The 24575-nt window shown below is 41.4% G+C and overlaps 1 protein-coding gene across 1 annotated transcript; it reads left to right on the top strand.

Annotated features, from left to right (window-relative positions):
- The first annotated feature begins 8556 nt into the window (after positions 1–8556).
- On the top strand, positions 8557–23922 carry LOC145448698 (transmembrane 9 superfamily member 4-like). The gene is made up of 14 exons (XM_080327164.1): positions 8557–8743; positions 10799–10898; positions 10963–11119; positions 12020–12154; positions 15825–16017; positions 17581–17692; positions 18151–18290; positions 19017–19165; positions 20465–20624; positions 21268–21443; positions 21905–21968; positions 22330–22449; positions 22509–22598; positions 23394–23922. Exons 1-14 carry the CDS (start codon positions 8633–8635, stop codon positions 23541–23543), a joined length of 1857 nt encoding a protein of 618 aa, XP_080183290.1. The 5' UTR covers positions 8557–8632; the 3' UTR covers positions 23544–23922.
- The last annotated feature ends 653 nt before the right edge of the window (positions 23923–24575 follow it).

Below are 24575 nucleotides of genomic sequence, written 5' to 3'. Positions count from 1 at the left end.
AAATATGATTCTTTCTGATTTTTCGAACTTTATCGCCATTCGCGTACACACGAGAATGGCAAATGTCTGTAAAGCAAGCTTGGCTCGTTTCGTACTATAGGCTACAGTTCCCCTGTGGCATTTGTATTAAAACCAGACCTGTACTTCGCTGTAATTAGTCCAAGAGAACTAGAGTTATCGGGATGTCCATGTTTGCCCATAAGTCTAACTCAGTATATACCAGACTGGAATTAGTGGTTGTTTTCGGCAATAAGTTGCGCGTGACAGAAGGGTTTCTTCCATAGAATAATTGAGGAATTAAATGGAAAGTTGCGCGGGACGTTTGCCACCAATTCCACTCTGGAGTATATATATTCAGTATTTAAGGCAAACAGCAGCATTCTGGGCACTTCTTGTTATTCCCTACACATCGAGAAACTGATCCCCCTGAAACCAATGAATGTTCCCCATGAACATGTGAAAATTTATAAATGTTTAAATAGATCTTTTTCGCGTTTAGATTAGGGCTGGGAGACGAATGGTATATAGGGTTGGAGTGGGAGTTATTAGGGTCAGGGGAAGCCGTGGAAGGGACTATTTAGGTCAGGGGTGGGCAAACTTTTGAGCTCGCGGGCCTCATTCAACATCTGAATTCATTCGCGGGCCGCATTATATAAAATTGGAATTATAAACCAAAATGCAATATTGATATTTGATTGTATAGTGAGGACACGGAGACAATATATGTACTTATTCAAAACAAGCCGAATATTGCTTTGATGATATCGTAGACGCGTGAGAAACATATAGTGGCGAGATTTCATAGGCAGGCGGACCTCAATAACCAATTTGTCAAAACTATAGAGATAAAAGCCGGTTGGCCCGATTCTTGAATAGGATTGAAATATTAATCAGTGAGCAGCGATCTGTACATAGATTTAGTAATTCCACTTTTATCTCAGTTCCAGGACACACAATGCTGACAGTATCATAACCATGTTCGCTTCAAACACCTTGAATCAGTGGTTCTCAAACTTTTTAAGACACGCCCCGCCCCTTATAATGGTCAAAGATTTCGCGCCCCCTTATTGTCATATTACAAAACGGAACCAGGATGCTAACAAACCTAACGGGTAGTTTGATGGCGTGGAAGGTTACGACTATGGATGAGAGATTTTTAGATATGTATTTCAGACTAACATAGCAATAACTATGAATTGGATGAAAATCAGTCGAGCTCAGTTTCGCGCCCCTTTCAGATGCTTTCACGCCCCCAAGGGGGGCGCACCCACCAGTTTGAAAACCACTGTCTTAGAATTATCATGGTGAAATATACTAAGAAAAAGTTAATCAAGTCCCTGCATTAATTCGATTTTAGTACGCATTTTATCAAAATTTTTAAAAAGTTTCTTTAGACTCTCGCGGGCCGCACAGAACGGGCCGTAGTTTGCCCACCCCTGATTTAGGTCGAGAGAGGAGATATTAGGGTTGGAAGTTAGGGTCAGGAGGGAAGGGGATATTAGGGTCGGGTGGGCTATTAGGGTTGGGGTAGGTGGGTTACGGTTAAATTTGGGGTCAGTGTATCCCAAGATTAGGGCTGGGGGCTGGGGGTATTGTATTACTCATCCCCAACTTGAATCTTACAATACGCCCAACCCTATCTTAGGATATCCTACCCCCAACCCTAGTAGACTATCTCCCGACCCTAATATCCTCGGGTTACCATACGTCCTCATTTTTGAAAGTGTCCTCGGGGGACGCCCAAATGTCTTCTTTCTTGAGATTTTGTCCTCTTTTTTGAGAATTTTGGTTGAATATACGGCCAATTCGAGTAAGATACAATAAGTCAGCACTGTAGTAACGCCATGGCGGCTATTTCTGGAACTGGGCCGGAAAGTTTACCTTTTTTTTCAGTCAACCGACTACGAAGTGGGAAAAATTTAGCATTATTCAGGCAGGATTATCCTCTGGTTTAGCAAGTTTGAAAATTTTGGAAAAGTGTCCTTTTTTCAGATTTTCAAAATATAGTAACCCTATAATATCCCCAGCCCTAATCCTACGATATCCTAACCCATAACCCAATCTTGACCCTAACCAACCCTAATAACTCCTTCCCCCATACCAATATACCCTTTCCCAACCCTAATCTTAGGATAGGCCTATCCTAAACCCAGCCTTGACCCTCACCCACTCAATACCCCTTCCCCAGCCCTAATCTTGCGATACGCCCAACCCGAATCTTAGGATATCCTAACCAATGTTCCCTCTAATTTTTGACGAGTCTGCACACACTCACTGCGCAAACCCTTGAACAGTGGCGTAACGACTAAAAAAAAAAGGTCATCACTTAGGATTTTATGTTCGCAACTTAGATTCTCTGTACGCAGAGGCCGTGTCAGCTCTGCGCATGTGCGCAGCTTAGAGGGAACGTTAATCCTAACCCCAACCTTGACCCTAGACCACCCTAATACCAGAGTGTACTCAAAGGTGGTGTGGACACAGAAAGAAATTCTCTCGTTCACGCTTCACTTGGGTAGTCAAGATTGTTATTTTCGATCCGTTTTCAGTACTGACTCAGTGCAAAAGTCGGTATTGGTATATGTCGATTTTGACGATGTTTCCTGTTGATATGGGTGACAAGTTTTCGTATGGTATATCTGGATGATGTGATGTAATACTGTACCAAGTTTCAAGGTCTTCACTTCATGATTACGGCGTTACCGAAGTCAAGTATGCTATTGTCGATCCGTCTGAAACAGTGATTTGACGCAAACGTAGGTATCGGTATGTGTTGATTTTGACGATGTTTTATACCGAGATGGGTCACAAGATTTGGTATGGTATATCTTGACGATATCATGGAACACTGTACCAGGTTTCAAGTTTCTCACTCATGATTAGGGTGGTAATTGCCTTATTCAAATCGACTAAGTATAAGTGTGTGCGGCCTACGCATTGCCGATTTTACGCAAAACTGGCTATTGATATGTTTTGATTTTGAAGGTATTCTATACGTAGGCTCACCATATTTTGCAAATCTAAAAGGTGGACACTTTTTCAGAAATCTTAGGCTTGCAAAACCGGAGAAGAATTCTCAAAAACCGGTGAATTTAACAATTTAAAAAGGGTCTTCTTTCCGCTCAGAGCTCAAAATACCGTTTTTCTCTCCGCATTGCTAGGTGGATGACTAAAAAAAAAAAAGGTCATCTTTCCGCTCAGAGCTAAAATCACCGTTTTACACTCCGAAATACCCGCCGGCCTTAAAAAGTGGGACGTTTGGCTGACTGGTCGGGATGCCGGGACAAGACGTTAAAAAGCGGGACGTATGGTAAGCCTATCTATACGTAGTTGGTAATAAATCCCACGCAATACACAGTATGAGTGTGACTACAGTTTTATTGCAAGCTAATAGGTAATAACCCCAATCACACTACGATCTGAAAGGATAAAGAAATGCAGCAAACAACGTTAAGCTCCCGCGTAAGCGTGAAGCCTGGCGACTACGAGCGGAGCGCGACATCAGTCACAGTCGACTAGTGTTCAATTATAATGAGCCATGGTTGCGGAATTGAACATATTACAGCAAACGAAAGTTGAGATATATCAATACTTCCCCCTTTTGGGAAGACAAATAGGCTCAGTACATTTCCAGAAAACCGGGCGAGTTAAAATCGGCCAGACGGCTTAGGGCCAAAGCTGTGCGGTCGGGAGGAGTGTTCGGCACGTCGTTGCTCGCCTCTTGAGAGATGATCGCTGGCTCCTCATCATTCACCTCTGGTTCCTGAGAGACGATCACCGGCTCGGGCACGGTTGCTGGTTCCTCAGGATGCTGGCTTACCGATTGTTCAACTTTGTCCGCCGTCGGATGCCACCATTCAATGGGTGGATTGGCATGCACTTGTTTTGTGAGCGCATTTCCATAATAAGGTTTGATATCATTGAAATGACGTCGATACCGCTTACCAGTTGATGCGTTGATCAGTTCAACGCCGTCATTGAAGATCTCCGTGACAGTGTAGAGCTCAGGGCCAAATATGGGGTCAAATTTGTTTCTTTTGTGGTTTCTAGTCATGACTTGTTGCCCCATTAGAAAATGTTTTGGTTGTCGCTTATTTGAACTGTTGATAACTTGTTGCCTTTGTAATTTCGTTTGACGGTCTTGGTTCAAGGCTTTCTGTACTTGGTCGTTGTTGAGTACTTTCCTTGGAAAGTCGTTTCGGAACCCTCCTTTCAACATCAAGTCCCCTGGCGATTCCCCGGTTGATATGTGGGGGGTTGATCTGTATCCAATGAGGAAATCTTGCAGTGCCGTTTGTTTGTCCACACCTTGCGCGTACGCAATTTTCATCGCCTTGCCCAAAGGCTTCATAAAAGTCTCTACAGGGTTGGCTTGTGGATGGTACGGATACGTCTTTTTGTGGTCGATTCCATGCTTACTTGAAAATTCAGCAAATTCTTTCGAATTGAACGGAGGGCCATTGTCAGTCCTATGAGTATTAGGTTGACCATAATGAGCGTATGTTTTCGCTATTGCAGGAATAACATGCTTAGCTGCGGTACTTTTGACGATTGTCGCATCCGGAAACCGTGTCGTCAGGTCTTGCACCACCACTGCGTGACGTTTATCTGGCATTGGCCCAAACAAATCTATGCTGACTTCATGCCAGGGTTGTTTAGGCGGCATAATGAGTTTCTGTGGCTGTTTACTGCCTGGCAGTGTAAACTGCTGGCACAACGTACAGGATTTGATTTTCTGTTCCACCAACTCATTCAAGCCTTTGATCCAGAAGTGACTGCGGATGCGTCGCTTCAGGTTGCACATTCCTGGATGACCTCCTTGGTGTGCTTTGTTGATGGCTGTTTCCCAGAGCTTTTCTGGGAGAATGATCTTGTCCTGTTTCAGCACCAAACCATTCGAGATGGTTAACTGATCTTGAAATTTGCGGAATACTTTTAGATCCGGGTCATTTTTTGATATGTGACCCTTCCGGATGCTTTTTCTAAGTCGCTTAAGGAGGCTATCTTTCTTTGTCTCCTTGATGATACGATCCATACACAACGATTCCGTGTAGGGTGCATGTTGGATCATGAGAACAGTGCGTTCCAACTCACATGCTTCATTTTGCCATGAACGCGGGGCTAATTCGATTGGCTGGGCATGCCTTGAAAGGTAATCGGCTGGATTTAGAACACCTTTCTCCCACACCACCTTGTAGGCTATATCTTGATGCCGCATCTTGATACGGTCGGTACGGATAGAGCCTTTCCTGTGGTTCTTGAATATGCCCTCTAACGGTTTATGGTCCGTTACAACCAGTACTTCTGGTCCTCCAGTGACGTAGTGGCGGAATCTTCTCAAACCAAAGTCTACTGCCATGGCTTCCAAGTCTAGCTGCGGATACCGTGTTTCTTCCGGTCGTGTGGATCGACTTGCGAACGCCACAATACTAGATTCCTTTGCGCTTCGACCTTGGGCCAGAATTGCAGACAAGCCTGACACATGAGCATCCACAAATATGTATGTCTTCGCCTTGACGTCAAAGAATCGCAGTGCGGTATCTGCTTTAAGAGCCTTTTTTAGGCTTTTAAATTCCTTGCTGCATTCTGATGTCCACCTGAACCTTTGATGCTTTTGAGTCAATTGGCGGAGGTGCTTCGTTTTGCTTGAGAGATGCGAGATGAAGTCCCCAAATGATTGAACGAAGCACAAGAATGACATCACTTCCTCTTTTGACTTCGGACGGGAAGCGTCCTCCAGAGCTTTGACCTTCTCCGGATCTGGTTTAATACCTTTACTAGTCACTATCATACCCCAGAAAGGTATCTCTGGCTTTTTGAAAACACATTTGTCAGCGTTCAGGGTCATTCCAGCGTCCTGGATGCGATTCATGACCTTTTCGAGAGCTAGGTCATGTTGCTGAGGCGTCTCTCCAGATATGATGACGTCATCATGAATGACATGGGCCCCTTTGATATTAGCAAAGAGCGGGATCAGAGCTCTCGTGAGCTCGCCTGATGCTGGTTTTGCACCCATTGTGAGTTTTCGGTAACGCATGAGTCTATGGCCAGCATGGAATACAGTGACTGCTTTCGACTGCTCATCCAGCAGCAATTGGTGGAAAGCCGATTTAAAGTCCAGTTTGCTGAATACTTTGCTGCCTGCCAGCCTTGCTTTGATTTCCTCCACTCTTGGTATAGGAATGTTAGTAGCCTTGATCGCCTGGTTGACTTGCCTCAGGTCGATCGTCATGCGTAGGCTGCCATCGCTTTTCGGCGTAAGCACAGGATTGGAAACCCATGGCGCTGGACCTGTGTGCTCTTCGATTATGCCATCACTTTCCAGTTGTGATATTAGATTCTGAAACTTGTCCTGCAGATGAAAAGGGATTGGACGTATGGCTTGGGCCACTGGTGGAACCTCCGGATCGATATAGAACGAAACCTCATGATCCTTCAATGTTCCTATGCCTGTGAACACAGATGGATATGCCCTCATCACATCTGCTTTTAGCTTGTCCACTTTCGCAACCCTGTTCACTTTGCGAGACATTTCCGTCTCCATGTCGCCATCGAATTTGATGATGCCGAGCTTTTCACACAGTCGCCCACTAAGTAGAGTCTCTACTTTACCAGGGACGATATAGAAGCGAGCACTCACCACAGAACTTTTGAAAGTTACAAAACCTTCATAGCGTCCACAGCATTGGATTGGCTTCGACCCATAAGGCTTTATGTACGTTTTCGTGGATCGGAGACGTAGTTTAAGCTTTGCTGCCCTCTTTGCCGACATCACATTCAAATCGGCACCCGTGTCCGCATAGGCTTTTACAGGTTTTCCTGCCATTGCAACCTTCACCCGGTATCTTGGTTTTGATACCTTACGCACCTTGCGGTAAGGCTGCGATTGGTTGACTCTCTTGATTCCTTTCTTTTTCCTGCTCTGCATTTTCTTTCGCGACGCATCAGAGCTGGCGTCGCTTACTGAATCAGCGTCGTCATCTGATGAACTGCTGACGTCACTTTCTGATTCTACGCGGTTTGCCTTCGCGCGTTTGTTCTTCTTGCATGCTGTTGATCCTCGGAAGTGGCCTTCTTTACCACACTTATGACATGTCATGTTTCTTGCTACACACGCTTTTCCTCCTACACAGATTTTAGAGGAGCATGTTTTGCAACGACCCTTGTGTTGTGCATCTGCACCTGAACCCCTATGCTTGTGATAGCGTTGTTTGGGTTTCACACGACAAATGTCAGCCGCTCCTGCAGCCTCAGTTTCATTCTTGATGTATGGTATATCTTTATATTATATCAGCTAATAATGTACCAAGATTAAAGTCTTTCACTCATTGATTAGGGTAGTAATTGCCTTACCGAATTCGACAATGCCTAGATGAGAGTCAGACTGAAACTAGGCTTCCGCATAACAGATTTTACGCAAAAGTCGCTATTGATATGTGTTAATTTTGACGGTGTTCTATACATATTTGGGAGACAAGATTTCGTATGGTTTACCTTTATTATGTCAGCTAACGATGTATCAAGTTCCAAGGCTATCACGCATTAGGGTATAGGGTAGTAATTGTCTTATCCGAATCGACTATGTATAAAGGTGTGCACTAAACTAAAACTAGGCTACCGCATAGCAGATTTTACGCAAAAGTCGCTATTGATGTGTGTTGATTTTGACAGTGTTCTATACGGAGTTGGGAAACAAGATTTCGCGTGGTATATCTTGATTATATCAGCTAACGTGTCAATTTTCAAGGCTGCCATTCAATGATTAGGGCAGTAATTTCGTTAGCGATAAGTACACCCCAATCCTTGAGTTACAACCCTAAAACTTGAATCAGTGTTGGATGACATCATGAAGATATACCATGCGGACAAATGGACACCGGCCAGTGCTGGCTTTTGTGTAAATTCTGTTATGCGGTAGGCTAGATTCGAGAGGCCAGACGCTGCAGCTGCAGGTCTCTACATAAACAGTCGACTTCGATAACGAAATTACTGCCCTAATCATGAAATGAGGACCTTGAAACTTGGTACAGTATTAGATCACATCATCCAGATATACCATACGAAAACTTGTCACCCATATCAATATGAAACATCGTCAAAGTCGACATATACCAATACCGAATTTTGCACTGAGTCAGTACTGAAAACGGATCGAAAATAACAATCTTGACTACCCAAGTGAAGCGTGAACGAGAGAATTTCTTTCTGTGTCCACGCCACCTTTGAGTACACTCTGCTAATACCCCTGCCCCAACCCATCTCCCGACCCTAATCTTGGAAATATCCCAACCTCAACCTTGATCCTAACCCACCCTTATACCCCCTCCCCAGCCCTAATATACGTCTACCCCAACGCGAAACACAATTCATTTTGACGTTGCGAAATTTTCACATGTTCATGGGAAACATTTATTGGTTTCATGGGATCATTTTCTCGGTGTGTAGGGAATAACTACTAAGTGCTGCATTCTGTTTGAATGCAACCTTGTCAGATTGCTATGTGACATTCCTACTTCATAAATAGACCAGGGCTGCTGTCTGGTCCCTTTACATCTTTAATTTTTTTAATATCTTCCATTATTAACAGATCTACAAAGTTATGAGAGCTTAGTGTACATTAACTGTGATATATGCAATGGATTTGATTTTTTTACTGATATTGTCTTTTGGGAGTTTAACGAATGGATTTTACGTTCCTGGTGTCGCTCCGTCCGAATTTAAAGCCGGGGATACTGTCGAAATTAAGGTGAGACATTGAACGTCACTCGCTCAATTTGATGTAAATTCGGGCTCAAGATAATAATCATGCCACTTGAGACTGGAGTAAATCACTTTGAGTTGATTCAATTCAATTTCATGTATTTGGTTCATTCAGAATCACGGGGAGGCAAGTTTTGTGTTTTTATGGACCAAAGATTAGAATTCACTAATCCAAAATCTTCATGGTCATAAATAAGTACTGTAGTGCAGTACACTCCAGTACAGTATTTTTGTAAATTATCCGTGTCCAAAGTTACCCCGGCATGTGTTTTTTTTCATTAAGCTTGTTACCGTGATTTATTGCTGATTTCAAATATTTTACTGTTCTTCAAAAGATGCACTTTCCCTTTCCTATGTCCTCTGATGGGTATATTTTATCGCCATTTACGGTATTTCATATTCATCATAGGCGCATCTTTCAAGAGTATGTGATAAGTTTGTTAAGTAGCTTTCACCTACTTACAATCTCTCGGCTTATTGCCTACCAATTTTTTCATATTTTTACAAACTCCTAATTATCAACCTTCTCAATCCATTTTAAAAAGCCATCAGGCAGGTCATACGAATATTCTTGATGATACACTTTGACACAGATGTAGCAACAACTTTCCGGAGCTCTAAATATCACATTTTCCACTGACCAAAGTTACCCTGTTTTGATAAAATTTGGCGGGGTAACTTTTGGACATCACATTTTGTTATATTGGTATAACGGTGAGCCCGCTGAGACTTTTACCATGAATTAAGACCACTTAGAGTAGAGGTCTCAAACTCAAATGTGCTCGCGGGCCAATTTCCTAGTTTTTGATGACACCGCGGGCCACAGCATCAATGATGTTCCATGTATAATTTCCAGTTATGTATAATTGTTTTTGTGCCAGGCATATTTTTTTTAAATAATGAGTAAAACATCATGCGAGAGGATGCATCATGACATCGTACAACTGCTGGGCACAACTTTAATAAATAAACAAAGAATCGGTCACCGTAAATACTATTTTATTCAAATCAAAATTTTTCAACAGCAATAGTAGTGCTTTTTAGTGTTTTACCATATCATCTCTAAATTTGTAGCTGAGAGTTGGATTTTTTGAGGATGTTGGATTGAAGAACTAAGAATCGATAATATGATGTTGGCAATCAATATATATTTTGGTTTATGATAATCCTTGCTCATCATTGCATTTTGCAGTTTCGCAACAACGTCATTTCGCCGCCCAGTATCAACATATGCTGAGTCACAAATGATATGACATTTTCAATTTTTCATCATATTCCTCTAATCGGTTTTCTAGGCCGCTGAAAATATGTTAAGTTGTTCTAGTTTCGCCTTTTCGAACAATCAGTTCGATTTGTGTCAGACAAATTGAAATTATATGATATATACAGTCTACATCTAAAATCGAGATTAATAATTATTTATTAATTGTTTGGTTTTCACTGGAAGCAAGAAAACGATAGGATTAATTAAATCTGAGCAATCACAATCTTCGCAATTGGAATTGTGTCAGTTAAATTCAAATCAGCCGGTATCTGTAGCTACAAAAAAGCCTAACCTTCATACAGGAAAACTGGAAAATTTTTATGCGGGAGGTTTTTGTGTAACCAGTCTCTCAACTTTTGTTAATTTCGAAATCAGGACACAAAAGTTCATCGTTTGTGACTACAGGACACACAAAATTTTGAATTTTTTTTTTTCTAGTTATAACCCTAGTCTCTAGTTGCTGTTGCGCATTTTAAAATAGAGTAGCTTGTTAGAGTCTGGCTGTGATTGTTTGCAGCAATGTCGATCCCCAATCCTCTCTGATCGACTGACAATGCTGGCACATGTGTCATGTAGTTTAGTTATCTATCGACAAATGCAGAAGGTTTGTGGAGGCGTTTGTTTGGATTTGATTATTTTACAGTTGGGGTTAGGATCGATAGAATGTGACCATGATTCGCACAAAATCACTGTATTTCTGTCACTCAAATGGCCTGGCAGGCCTATACACCCATCCTGAATATGCATACGATAGATTTCATGTCATTCTTTTCACAGGCTGTGAAAATGACCAGTTCGAAAACTCAACTTCCATACGAGTACTACAGTTTGCCGTTTTGCAAGCCATCAAACGTGGAGCACAAAGTTGAGAACCTGGGTATGCTGTGCTTGGCCCGGTTTGTTTTCTGCCAGATTGTAAGGTAACACATGTCTCGCTACAGGCGAAGTCCTTCGAGGCGACCGTATCGTCAACACAAAGTTTGAATCTCGGATGAAAGTGCCGACCTCTTGTACGGTGATGTGCAAATCGCAAGAATTTGACAGCAACATGGCCAAAACAATTATGCAGCGAATCAGAGACGAATACTCTGTTCATTTGTGAGTCCTCATGGAATGCTGTTCCACGAATTGAATGTTTGGAAGTGATCAATAGGGCGGTTTTTTCTCCTATTTTACCTATTGGTAGGTTGCTGAAAAACGATGCACACCAAATTTCACTCAGTTTTTCAAATTGTGCTGTTTACGGTATAACCTGACCGATGTATGACAAATTTAGATTAATTCTAACCCGTAGAAGCAAAGTTATTGATGTAGAAAACTCTATCATTTGAATATAGTCTTCGCGGCCAGGTTGTATCCATGGCCCAGAGTTACGAGTCACAAGTCAATCTCACTTTTATGGTTTTGACTGAAGTCGAGTCTTGTTACTTTGGAACCACCACCGAGTCAAGCTATGGAGCAGAGAGTTCAAGTCATGTTCAACCCACTCGAATACAACTCTGGTTGGGTGATATCGAATGCCTCGTATTCGTAATATGCTAATTTCCTTGCTATTAGCAGTTTCCTGGCCCTATTTTTCAAGTACCAATACTGATATAAACGAAATATGAAGCATGTGGTGACTTAACCTATTCTGCCATGTCAGAATGAAATGCCTGTCATGGCCATCATAGTTTCAAGTCATATGACTTGGTCGAGTGTTACACAATGGCACAAGTAAAAGTTGAGTCATTTTCCTTAGTTCGAGAAAATAACTTGAGTCAAATCACTAAAAATCGCGACTGGAGTCGTTACAACCCCTGGGAAATCATTATCTACCGTACTTATTTATCCTCTATTAGCAATGCTTCTACTAGTTAGAACTGAGCCAGATTTGATGTGCAGCGTTTTTTCAGGCAGCCTATCAGTTCTATCAAATAGCTACTAGCCAGTAAAATATGAAAATAATTATTTTAGAAGATCGATATTGGTCAGTTTACCAGTCTATTTGAATTTCAGGTTGTGTGACAATCTGCCATCGGCGACTCGTTGGGGCGCGACAGAAAGCGATTTCCAACTGGAACAAGGATACAAAATTGGGTCTGCGGACGGGCAAAAAGTTTTCCTCAATAATCATCTCTCTATCACATTACAGTGAGTCAGCAAATTTACCATTTCTGTGACCTGTGTCCTGGTCATCCTGTGAAAGAAAGGCTGTGGACGCACTAGTTGGGGAGTTGACTATTTCATCTTAATATAATTTTATACGGACTTGCACAGAAGACTGGATTCTCAAAACGCAAAACCAGAACTTCAGCTGACGACATTGAAAAATCTGCAACTAGGTCACTTCCCATCATTATTTTGTCAATTGACTCCACCACATGAACATCAGTACAAGTTTGAAGTGGAAGGGGCTCTGACTCCCAACACCCTACCCCCCCCCCCCCCCCCTATTAGTAGTGATGACTCTGAGCTCGCATTAGCAGCAAGAACATCAAAAAACAGAACACCGGCATCGTGATTCACGCCAAACGACGACACGCGTTTCTACATTCTAGTTGTTCGGCTACTTAATTTAGAACTAGAACTACAGTACTTAAAAAAACACAAGTAGTTAGCGGGCCGTCAACCAACTAGCTTGGTAGTTTGCACGAGTCTGATTTTATAGCCACCTAAACATGAACTGTCCGTACCATATGTCTGCGCCCGGTGGTGATTTGGAAAATTCACAGTTGGTTCTGCTGACAACGTGCGTATTGCAAGAGAGGTTTTTCTTTCATTTCACGCCCAAGTAAAAGTAGCGATTAAGCGTATCAATTCTATCAAAGTAAATGAAAAAGTAAACATTCTGGGCCCGGTTTTGCCTAAAAAACTGTTGGGTAGCCTACACCTGGAAGTACAAGTTTAGAAGTCATCACTACCTGAAGTGGTGCAAGTTCGCAAAAGTACAAGTACTTCTGTGTTGACCAGTGGCGTAGGTACGGGTATAATTGGAGGACCCTCTTTTAAAATTGTTCTCTAGGAGAGAGTAATCTGCTTATCCTTATTCTGAATGTATTCACATATTATTTCTCCATGCCGTTGCTATACACGTGTACGGTGTACACCAGGGGTCACCAATGAGGGCCCCAGGTAGCCCAATATTCGTCAGATTATTACCAGTGAGATTTTAAATATATGAATTGATTGATTTAGCTATTCTTGTTTAAATCACACTAATTTGTAACTTACAAATAACAATACGGATATATAAACACTTCAAATGATGATATCAAATATCCTCGATTACAATTAGTAATATACCAACATGTTATAGAATCGCAATATATCGAAGACGTAGGATACGGCGCACTGCCTATACAGGCGACATGACAGAATGCCATCCGCTGTCTTCCAGTGTTGGGATCAAGTCACTACCTTCGAGTCACGAGTCATTTCGAGTCATTGAACATTTTGACTCGAGTCAAGTCAAGTCAATCGATTTTCAAAAGTGACTCGAGTCAAGTCAAGTCACTCGATTTTTTCTGGTGACTCGAGTCAAGTCAAGTCAAGTCACGAGTCAAGTCACATTTCAAGTCAAGTTGCCTTTTCGAAGTATGTATAAGTATTGATTACGTAATTGCAATTAGCTAGCTGTCTGAAATACAGTTTGAGTGGTCATTGATTCCGAACCGATAACCGAATATAGAGTTGAATATATACGCAAGAAGGCACTGTATCGCTCACATATACGTAGAACTGTTAAACTACATAATTGCGTATAGCCACAGTTTATAGTTACGAGCCCGAATAGAGCTGAGAAACGAATTGATAAGATGCAATACATTACCCATTTACAAATAGATATGATACAATTCGAGCCTACGCTAACGGTTGAGGACTAAACTATATTCGAATTCAATTTCAATAAAACAATAGGTTTAGTTAGGGTAGGAACAGAGAACGGAAATAGGCATTTTGCTATTTTATTACTTTACTACTAGAATTACGACAACGTAAGCTGTAAGCTCTGATCACTTCGTTTGCGCTTAATATATTTGTGCTGAGAGAACAATCGAGGCTCAATGAAACGCACGACCATTGAATGATTGGCCGCTCTCACGGGTTACACCAGCGTTTCGCGAACAATCCGAACATATGCAAGATACAGTGATTTTTATCGACACCGATTACTTGATGACTTTAAATTGACTCGTGAATTTTGCTCCGAGTCACGAGTCATTCCACATTTCTGATACGCCGAGTCAAGTCAAGTCATTTTAGCAAAGTGACTCGAGTCAAGTCAAGTCATGCGAAAAAGGTGACTCGAGTCTGACTCGAGTCAAGTCATGACTCGAGTCATCCCAACACTGCTGTCTTCTTGAAATGGCGGGGGTTCCGTAATGCTAGCTCGACGTCCAGGACGATGCCTAAGTAGTAGACAATATTACTATTTGGTAACTGATGCTCGTGAAGTACTATCAGATTTTCAATATCTGTATGCCCATCCATTACGTATTGCATCTTTTGACACAGCTTGTTTCTCTTACACTCAACGCAGTTTAGTACCGTGTTTCTAACTTTCTGTAATCGTTGCCGGTATAGGCCTGATGAAATCTGTTGTGTCTGGATGCTGAACAATTGGTGATTGAAATTGTAACGCTGCAAAATGACCTCCACCTCAAAGCCCACCAAGCTGCAGCAAACTTTTGGTGCCTTATTGAGACTGAAAAGTACAGGGGTATATGCTTAGCAGCTATGAAAGTTGCAAGCGTGTTTGGTTCATCTTCTCGATGTGAATCAGCCTTTTCAGACATGAATTTCATGAAAAACAAACACAGAACACGCTTTGCTAATGCACATCTGGAATACCAGTACTCACTTTGTTGCAGTTAAGTTACATATCGGAGTACAGCGCACTAGTTGATAGTATGCAATGCCAGGCTTCCCACTGACTGATATAGAAACAGATATGATGTCCAGTCTAAGGTGTGACATGATTTATTTTAAAATTTGAGTTGACTGTTGTTGTATAATTAATACTAACATGGTGCGAAATAATTCATGATTTCTTAAAAAAATCTTAATGGCTGGCTAGGCTAGTTGAAATGAGATGATTTGATTTAAAAGACTCCGTTAGTCTTACGACAATGTCATTCCTGCCCAGTGATATGAATAGCAAAGCGGAAATTCACTCTGATACTAGTAAACGGTGGGAGTAACTGGCAGCCCGTCGCTTCAATCAGTACCCGAGAAGTAGCTCTTGGTTGCAAAAGGTCAGTGACCCCTGTGTACACTGTCTTAAAGACCTACATCTTTATCAATAACCATTCATCATATTAGATTATGCCCCACATTCAGTCAACAATAGAGCACTGAATTTTTTTGTGATTCCCTTCCCCTGCTTTTAAGAGTAAGTCATTATTCACATATCGGCACTGAATTGAATAAAATATATCTAAATTTATATTTTGATATATCATGACTGACATATGCTTATGCGTATAGATATGTTAACAGGAGCAAGATGGTCTCCTTGTTGAAATTTAGAACATGGTGTGTTTTGAAGGGCTTCTTGGAGGTACAGAAAGTCGACACACAATTGAATAGTATATTGGTATTGAAATGAACCCGAATATTTTCGGCTGACACCCGTCAGCAACTAGTATTGACTGATTTCAAAAGATCCCTCGTCTCTCCCTTTTTTTCACCTCTCCCACATTTTCTCTGGGCTGGCTGTCTGTTCTGCACTGACGATCTCTTGTCAAGGGAGAGATAAGCAGAGTTGTATAAAGGACTTGAAGTCAAAGTATTCGGTTAGTGACTCTGTCTTTGTTTGCAGTTACAATGCTGACGAGGTGGAAGACAACCTTTACCGAGTAGTCGGATTCGAAGTTGCTCCGAGAAGTATCGATTCTGCACTTTTGGAAGAAGGCAAGAATTGTTCGAAGACTCTAAGCGACAACCCCGGCAGACGGCAGGAGATTACAGAAAAGACAACCTCTGTCAAGTTCTCCTATCAGATATCATGGGTGGTGGGTGTCTTATTGCGGTACGCTGTCATTTCTTGACCCAAAAAGGGATTCGATTCTGAATCGAGTATTAGGCTTCGAGTTGGGTATGCGCGTATTGCTCATGATACCGTCAGAATAGGAGGAATGATGCGGAACTTGTAACTACAAAGAGTATCATGTCAGTCCTGCATCACATTATAGACGAATTCGAATTTTTCAGCTGCACCCTGGTTCATATCTTTTTGTGACTGTGTTGTGGGTCAATCAAGACTTTGCAGATATGTAGGCCTACTTCAACTAACGCGCGCAGATTTGCAGCCTACTACGTGTTTCGTATGCTTCTATACGACCCATCGGGGTTTACATCCTTCGAAAATAGTATAAAACTATGATTCTTGTTGATAAATTCACTCTTAGTGGCAAAAAGCGCATTATTTCAGCACTTGAAAAGATCATCTCTCACAAATGGAGTTGAATTATTAAAATAACTACCCAATGCAGATTCAAGCACTCAGATCATTGTGCCTGGCCCTAACAATAACACAGGGTTGTAATGACTCGACTCATGACTCGACTCGAGTCACGTTTTTCAGATGACTCGACTTGACTCGAGTCATTTTCTCAAATTACGGAAATGACTCGACTCGACTTGAGTCAATTTGTGTATTGACTCGACTTGGACTCGAGTCATTGCGCATGACTCGAACCAAGTCATATGACTCGAGACTCAGACGGCCAAGACCGACCTCTCATTATAATTTCCGGAATAGTACAGCAATCACACTATTGGGATTTCGTCTATCGGTACTGGTACTTGAAAATGTGTCCAGAAACTTCTAAAAATGACGAAAATGAGTATATTATAAATGCGAACCATTCGATATCACCAAACCGAGTTACAAAAGGTGGATTTAACAAGCCTTTAACTGGAAACTGGGCAGTCAACACAATGACTTTGACTCGACTCGAGTCATAATACCATGACTCGGACTCGACCCTCTGCTCGGTGACTTGGACTCGGACTTGACTCGGTGGTGAATTGAAAATGACTCGTCTTGACTCGAGTCAAAACTATAAAACTGAGATTGACTTGTGACTCGGAGCATTGCGACTTGGTTACAACCCTGCAATAACACAACTGGACCCCAACCGATGATCTGATCACTTCGCCGATAAAACCAAGTCGATATCAAGCTTTGAACGGAAACATTGGTATCAGCTAATCGAGGCTTAAAGTATCGGCCATTTTTGTGATGTCACAACATGCTAGTAGAGAGAGAGTGTGCAATCTGCAACAGCTAGACTGGGAATATTGATCAATTTCTGATACATAACATGCAGGGGTGACCACTGCACCACTTCTGCTTCCAGGTGCCCAGATGCAGCCTTTCCAGTGTTAATTCATATCCAAGCATACCGATGGCTGTAAAACTGTTCCAATAAATGCTCAGAAATTTTTGAAAGGTGCCTCAAGCTAGATTTCATATCTTTTTAAGATTGCTTTTATCGGTATGGGGGCTGCGATGTCCGATATTGTTGGAGATCTAATCTGAACTGGACAAGAATTGATGATTGCGTTTTTAGAAAAGCGAAATCCGATGGGCGTCACGTTGGGACATCTACCTGCAGATGGGAGACGTCCAAATCCACTGGTTCTCCATCGTCAACTCCATCGTCGTGGTTCTGTTCTTGGCAGGTTTGTGTTTCATAATGGCAGACTTGCACAAACTAGAATTGGAATGATATGAAACAGTTTTTTCCCAAATTAAATTACAATTGAAATGACTGAATTCGCAAGAACTGTGAAATTGTGTCACATTCCGAATTACAAAGAAACATAACAAAAATCAAGTTCACTTCATATCAAACCAGAGTTCATCTCATAAGCACGAAAATGGCAAATATCTGTACAGCAAACTTGTCTCGTTTCGCACGATACCGTTCTCCTGTAGCATTTTCAGGAAAGCCAGAAACTCGATTACAATTAAAATGAGGGCAAAGAGACACTTGACAAATTATCAAGAATTCGATCGCCGGCATTTTGGTCTGATTAGTCTAATTGTGCAACCGCATTTCTGCAATTGTCCAAGCCTGACCTAAGGGTTAGGTCCAAGTCTGTCAGCTTTGCTTCATTCAGTCTGTCTTGTTTTCCAGGCATTTTGACAATGATCATCATTCGAACACTGCGACGCGACATTGCCAATTATAACCGAGAAGATGATGAACTTGACGACGCAATTGAGGAGACCGGATGGAAACTTGTTCACGGCGACGTGTTCCGTCCTCCCAGAAATGTGAGAGTTTTATTCTGGTGTTTGCTATCACTCTCCTCAACTTTACGTGGTAAAAACATGGGACAGAGTCGCAAGCTCCCAAGTCACAAGTCAACCTTTCTTTTGTAGTTATGGCTCGTGTCTGAGTCATGGCGTTCATACTCAAGTCCAAGTCATAATTATTCACTGTTCATTACACTACTGGTGAACCCATATTTTTACGCAGACACAGAAAGAGTTGTATTTAGGGGTTCTGGAGGGCACTGATTCATAATATGGCTTTCATTTTTTATTCAAATTGGCTCTGGTTTTAGAGATATTTTGAATGACATCTCATATTTTCGCTGTATGGGCTCTGGATTTTTAAAAAAATCGGTTGTAATATATGAAGTTCAGACATTCAATCTAGGCTAGTTCTAAATGATACACACGGAACACTGTTTTACTTCCAGGTGAAATAGTTAGGGCTTAAATACCCTGATTACCCTGACCGGATTCTAGCTCGTGTCAATGCCCTTCGTTCAAGATAAATTTTAATGAATTATGCGCCTGGATCACAAGCGGTAAGATTAGCTACCTGTTAACAGAACAAAATTGTTTTGAATTCTCTACTATTTGCTGACAACTGTCAATCGAAAATACTCAGGCTCATTTCAGCATCAATATTTTATACAACTGTGTATATTTACCGTCTTTGTAGAAGTTCATGGTTTTCTGTTGTCTAATCTCTGTCGCATTTGTTGTCAGATCATGCTCTTCGTGTCGCTGGTTGGCGCAGGCGTCCAACTTTTCGGAATGGCGATCATCACGATATGCGTAGCTATGTTGGGAATGCTCAGTCCATCCAGTCGAGGGGGCTTGTTGTCGGCCTCCTTCTTCCTTTATACATTCATGGGGTGAGAAGCGTTTCTATTTCGATTGCGAGGCCTTACTGCTTGCTTGCTACATCATAAATTTGAATATATGATTCGATTATTATCTGTACCTCCAAGAACTGCTCAAATAATTGCCCATGTGCATTGTAATCGTTGCTACACAATGAGTGGGGCTGAGCACAATGATCCGCGTACTTTAATCAGAAACGAGTACTAATGCTAATACAAAACATGTAGTACATTGTACTTGTACAAACAAACTCGCGTTTGTGGGAACGACATATCTGCAAAGTCTAGATCGACCCACATCATTGTGACAAAGTGCAATGAAATAGGTGTGGTCAGAAAAAGACGAATCACCTTCAATATGGTGTAGAACTGGCATTCTATTCTTTGTTGTCGCTAGGGCTGGGCAAAATCGAGTACATGAGTGATTCGATTCTGAATCACGTGATATGCTTCGAGTCAAGTCGAGTAATCGAGTATCGCTGATCCTGACTTCATAACAGAATGTAATGCGTACCGTTTATGCCACCACAAAGAATATAATGCCTGTTATCCATCTCATAAAAGATACTTTGGTATTTTTCGACCGAACCGATTTCATTCCACTTGATGTGTGGGATAATCATGGCTTCGGAAATGTGCTATGTCCAGTAACCTTTGTAGCTTCGCACTATATGTTTCGTATGTTACGATACCGCCAATCAAGGTTTCAAGGCTTCAACAGTGAAAATTGGCATCGAAACTATAATTCTCAATGATAAATTAACTTTCAGTGGTGAGAAGCGTATAATTTCAGTGCTCGAAAAAATCGTATTTTACTACTCGACTCGAATCATTAAAATTAATACTCGATTCAGATTCGAGTACTCGAATCATTGTGCCCAGTTCTAGTTGTCGCATCACGGGTATATATTTCAACTTTCCACATCCTTCACACTCTATTCATGTGATAATCGGTGATGTTTGAATCCTCGATTCGGCATCGAACATAAGGTCCAAAATCCAAAATTTTCTACTCGAATAACTTCGCTTCAGCTGGGCAGAATTGAGCCTTCAGCCAACCTAACAATTCTGCCGAATATCCAGTGAAATAGGAGGGAGAGAAATTTAATTGTCACCACCGAAAAGAAGATATGGTAACAAAAGTATATGTGTTTGTTTCAAAAAAAAATATTGTCCGGACACTCTATGTGAGATCAAAACATAAGAATGGTGATATGAACTGTACAAATGTAGATGTACTGAATGAGCAGTGACATTACATGATGTATTTTAGAGCAACGCTAATACGCAGTCTGTTTTTGCTGTCTTCAGGCTATTCGGAGGCTACTTCTCCGGTCGACTCTACAAAAGCGTGAAAGGCCAGCTGTGGAAACGGGCCGCCATCCAAACCGCAACCATCTATCCGGGAATTAGCTTCTTGATCGCATTCATCCTCAACTTCTTCATTTGGGGGAAGCATTCTTCGGGAGCCGTAAGTAGAATGAATTGCTATTCGGGCTTTTTAAGGACTTGGACAACTAGACCATTCTAGTCGGCTAATTAGAGCGAAATGCCGATAATCTGATTCTAATCTTTATTTTGTGAAATGTTTCTATGCTCTCATTCTTATGTGATTTCTGGTTATCCTGAAAAGGCTACAGAGAACTGTATCGTGCCAAACGAGCCAAGCTTGCTGTATAGACATTTGCTATTGTTGTGCTAATGAGAATCAGCGCTGATTTAATATGAACTGATCTTGACGCAATTTCAAGGTTTTCATAAATTCAGTAATACTAATTCTGATCTAGTTTGGAAAAAGCTGTGTCGCTCTCATTCTAATTCTGCTCTAATTTGAATAAGCTACAATTTGCTTACTGTCCATCTCTGGCTTTGTGCCACATGTTTCATATACTGCTATACGACAAATCGAGGCCTTCAATCTTCCCCAGCGGGAAATAGTACCGAAACTATCATTTTCATTGATAAATTAACTCCTAGAGAAAAGGAGTACCGTACAATATCAGCACTCAAAAAGTTCATCTCTCACGACTCGAATCACCTTGCCAAGCCGTAATCACTTGCCACAAACTGACCAATCTTAGAACTGATCATTGACGTTTTTGACGGTTTTGCAGGTTCCCTTCTCGACCATGATTGCGATCCTGGCTCTCTGGTTCGGCGTGTCTCTGCCGCTCGTGTTCATCGGCTATTACTTTGGTTTCCGCAAACAGCCGTACAATTATCCAGTGCGGACCAACCAAATCCCCAGACAAGTGCCGGAGCAGATGATGTACATGAACCCGGTTGTGAGGTGATAATGGCCGCGACGCCACTTCTCGTTTTCATTCGTTGTGATGACTCGAGTTCAGACTTGTACAAACAACTTTGATTTATCAAAGAGCTCAACTAAAACTACTCACTTTTTAGAACTACTCACTTCAGCTCACAACTTCAACTAGGATTACTCGCTTTTCAAAATGCGCACCCAGAACTAGAGCTATTGATCTTTCAAAATACAGAATTAGAACTACTCCATTTTCCAAATGAAGAACTAGAACTCACTACTCGCTACTACTCACTTTTCAAAACTGGAGAGCTAGATAGTAGTTTTTCGAAGTCTGCTCGAGTCATGACTTCAATCGCAATTTTTCAGTCATTTTGAATAACCCTACTTGAACAGTAATAAACAGTATGACTGGGTGATGAATTTAAAATGACGCGTGACTTGTTTACAACCCTGCATTGACCAAATCCTATTTTGTTTCGGCACAGTGTCCTGATGGCCGGGATTCTTCCGTTCGGAGCTGTTTTCATCGAACTGTTCTTCATATTCACGGTGAGAAATACAGGCTGAAATGCGTTTGTCTCAAAGAGAGAGAATAAAATTGATTCATCGTAAAAAAAACTTGGAAACATATAAAGTCGACTCGGCTTAATTCGGAAAACGGATAAAAGGTCACCTTGAAATTAAAATGAATTCAATTTTCTTTTTTGTTTGTTAAAATCAGTTCTATTAGACTTCGTCTTTCATCTACACAAATATTTTATTGACTGGATAAGCCTGTGGCAAATTACACCCTTTGACGGAATTCGTTTTCCTTCGGCGGACCGACTAATCGACGGGGCTCGTGCACTTTCTGACCAAATTCAGAAGAAAGCACTTACTGACATATGCAGAAAATTTGTTTTTAATGCAGGCGATCTGGGAGAATCAATTCTACTACCTGTTTGGATTTCTCTTCCTGGTGTTTGTGATCCTGGTGATCGCGTGCAGTCAGATATCGATTGTCATGGTTTATTTTCAACTTTGCTCTGAAGTGAGTAGCCCAGTCTAGTGCTTATTTGTTGCGCTTGTGACATTTCCATCTCTGTGCAGGATTATCACTGGTGGTGGCGCTCTTTCATCGTGTCCGGGGGCTCGGCATTCTATGTTTTCATCTACTCCATATTTTACTTCTACACTCAGGTGTGTTGTCGCGATGCTTGTTCTGAAGGGTAGAGCAGAGTTCAACAACTCCAATATTTTTGATTTTTCCAAACTCGATTAGAATTAGAAATACTGGATTCGCAAAAATTTTTAAATTGAAACTACAAAAATTAAGTTCCGTTCGTATCAAATCAGAGTTGATGCTCATAAGCATGAGAATAGCAAATGCTTTTGCATATGATTTATGCTTCACCCCTAAAGTTTTACTTTTTAAACATTTTGTCAAGTAGAAAATAATTTTTTGGGTTTGTCGGCAAGACTTTAAAGTGTGAAATCGTGTAAAATAGCCACCACAGTAACTGCTGAATATGAATTGAATTTGTTTCAACATGTCTTGTGAAATAATTGTGCTAGAACAGCAATTTTACTAATTGAATTAGTTTAGCACAGTGGTTCTCAAACTAGGGGGCGTGAAAGCATCTGAGGAGTGGCGCGATGCTGCGGTCAACTGTAAGAAAAATTTGCGCTACCCTCGATTTACCTCCAATTCATAGTTTTTGCTCTGCGTATAGTTTGAATTTCATAATTGAGAATACACTCATCAACAGTCATAACCTTCCATGCCGTCAAACTATTTCATTCGGGTTGCATTTTGTAATATGACGATAAGGGGGCGCGAAATATTTCACTATCATAAAGGGGGGGCGTGTCTAAAAAAGTATGAGAACCACTGGTTTATCATGTCTCGTAAATCCCTCTTTAAATAGAAGTTGACGATATGACTTTGCACTTGTGGTCGCAACGCTGACTGCTTTTGTAAATGTCCTTCCTCAGCTGGAGATCACGGCATTCATCCCGACTCTCCTCTACTTTGGCTACACCTTCATCATCGTGCTCAGCTTCTGGATCCTGACCGGGAGCATTGGCTTCTATGCGGCTTTCCTCTTCATCCGGAAGATCTACGGCCAGGTCAAGATCGACTAAACTCGCCTCCATCAAGCTACATCGTCAGGAGCGATGCCCTATATTTGTATTGCTTCTCGTAGTTGTGAGCTGAGATATCTCTGAGCCCTCGTTGGGTTTTTCCTGGCTTGAAATAGCGACAGGGATCGTTCATTATTGACCTTTTGAAGAACTTCTTTGAGGTACAGAACTTCAATTTACAATTGAATAATATATTCAATCGTTTATTGACTTTTTGCAAGAAATACGGTAATGTCTCGACAATTTTTCTTGTATTGGTGTTAACAGTTTTTCATGATTGTCTCTAGAGCGTAGTTAGAATGAAACGTATTATAAAATAAGTGATTGTAATCTTGCTGCTTTTTTCCAACGAACCGTAACAAAGAATTCTCTCGACGGGTGTTCCTTGTGTTGGCGTTGGAGGTTCTTGACAGGCGTTTCTGTCAGACTACTGGATGTTGAGAATGACCGGTAATCTACATGAGTACAAGTTTGAAATGATATGAGTTTCGACTCCTGAAAGCCACCCTCTCTATGCCACTGCTTGTAACGAGGATTCCGAGCTAGCAATGTGTGCTTGTGCAAGAACAGCGATATTTTGGTTTTATTCGAAATCAAATATTTCGCTGGCTAAGCTGTTGCTTGGTGTACAAGTGGTCGAGGCCTAGTATTGGGCTATGGTTCGCTAGTTAAGCCTAGACCTAGAGAGAGAATCTTTATTCGTATACATTACATATCAACATAACACTACAAAAATGCGACATGCAAGATAGACGGGAAGCTCGATATGACATGGCTCGATATCATCGAACCAAAATACATAGCAAACAGACGGCAATGATGGTGGTAGAGAAAATATGCTTGCACAGTATTCGGTATCAGATAGGAATGATCGATACGACCTTGAAGGTCAACTAGTCTGATCACACCAGATCAAACAGGTGCACTTGCCTCTATACAGTCCGTCTGTAAAATATATTGGTTAGAAAAGACAAATTAAACGATGGTAGCAAATGATCTATGAAGCAACGTCTGGGCGAGGTAGGACAACAC

The sequence above is a fragment of the Botryllus schlosseri genome, chromosome 10 (assembly GCF_051294905.1).
Source record: "Botryllus schlosseri isolate E-star chromosome 10, Bs_hap1, whole genome shotgun sequence".
Lineage (NCBI taxonomy): Eukaryota > Metazoa > Chordata > Ascidiacea > Stolidobranchia > Styelidae > Botryllus > Botryllus schlosseri.
The sequence above is the reverse complement of the archived record's forward strand: the minus strand, read 5'-3'. Positions and strand labels throughout refer to the sequence as shown.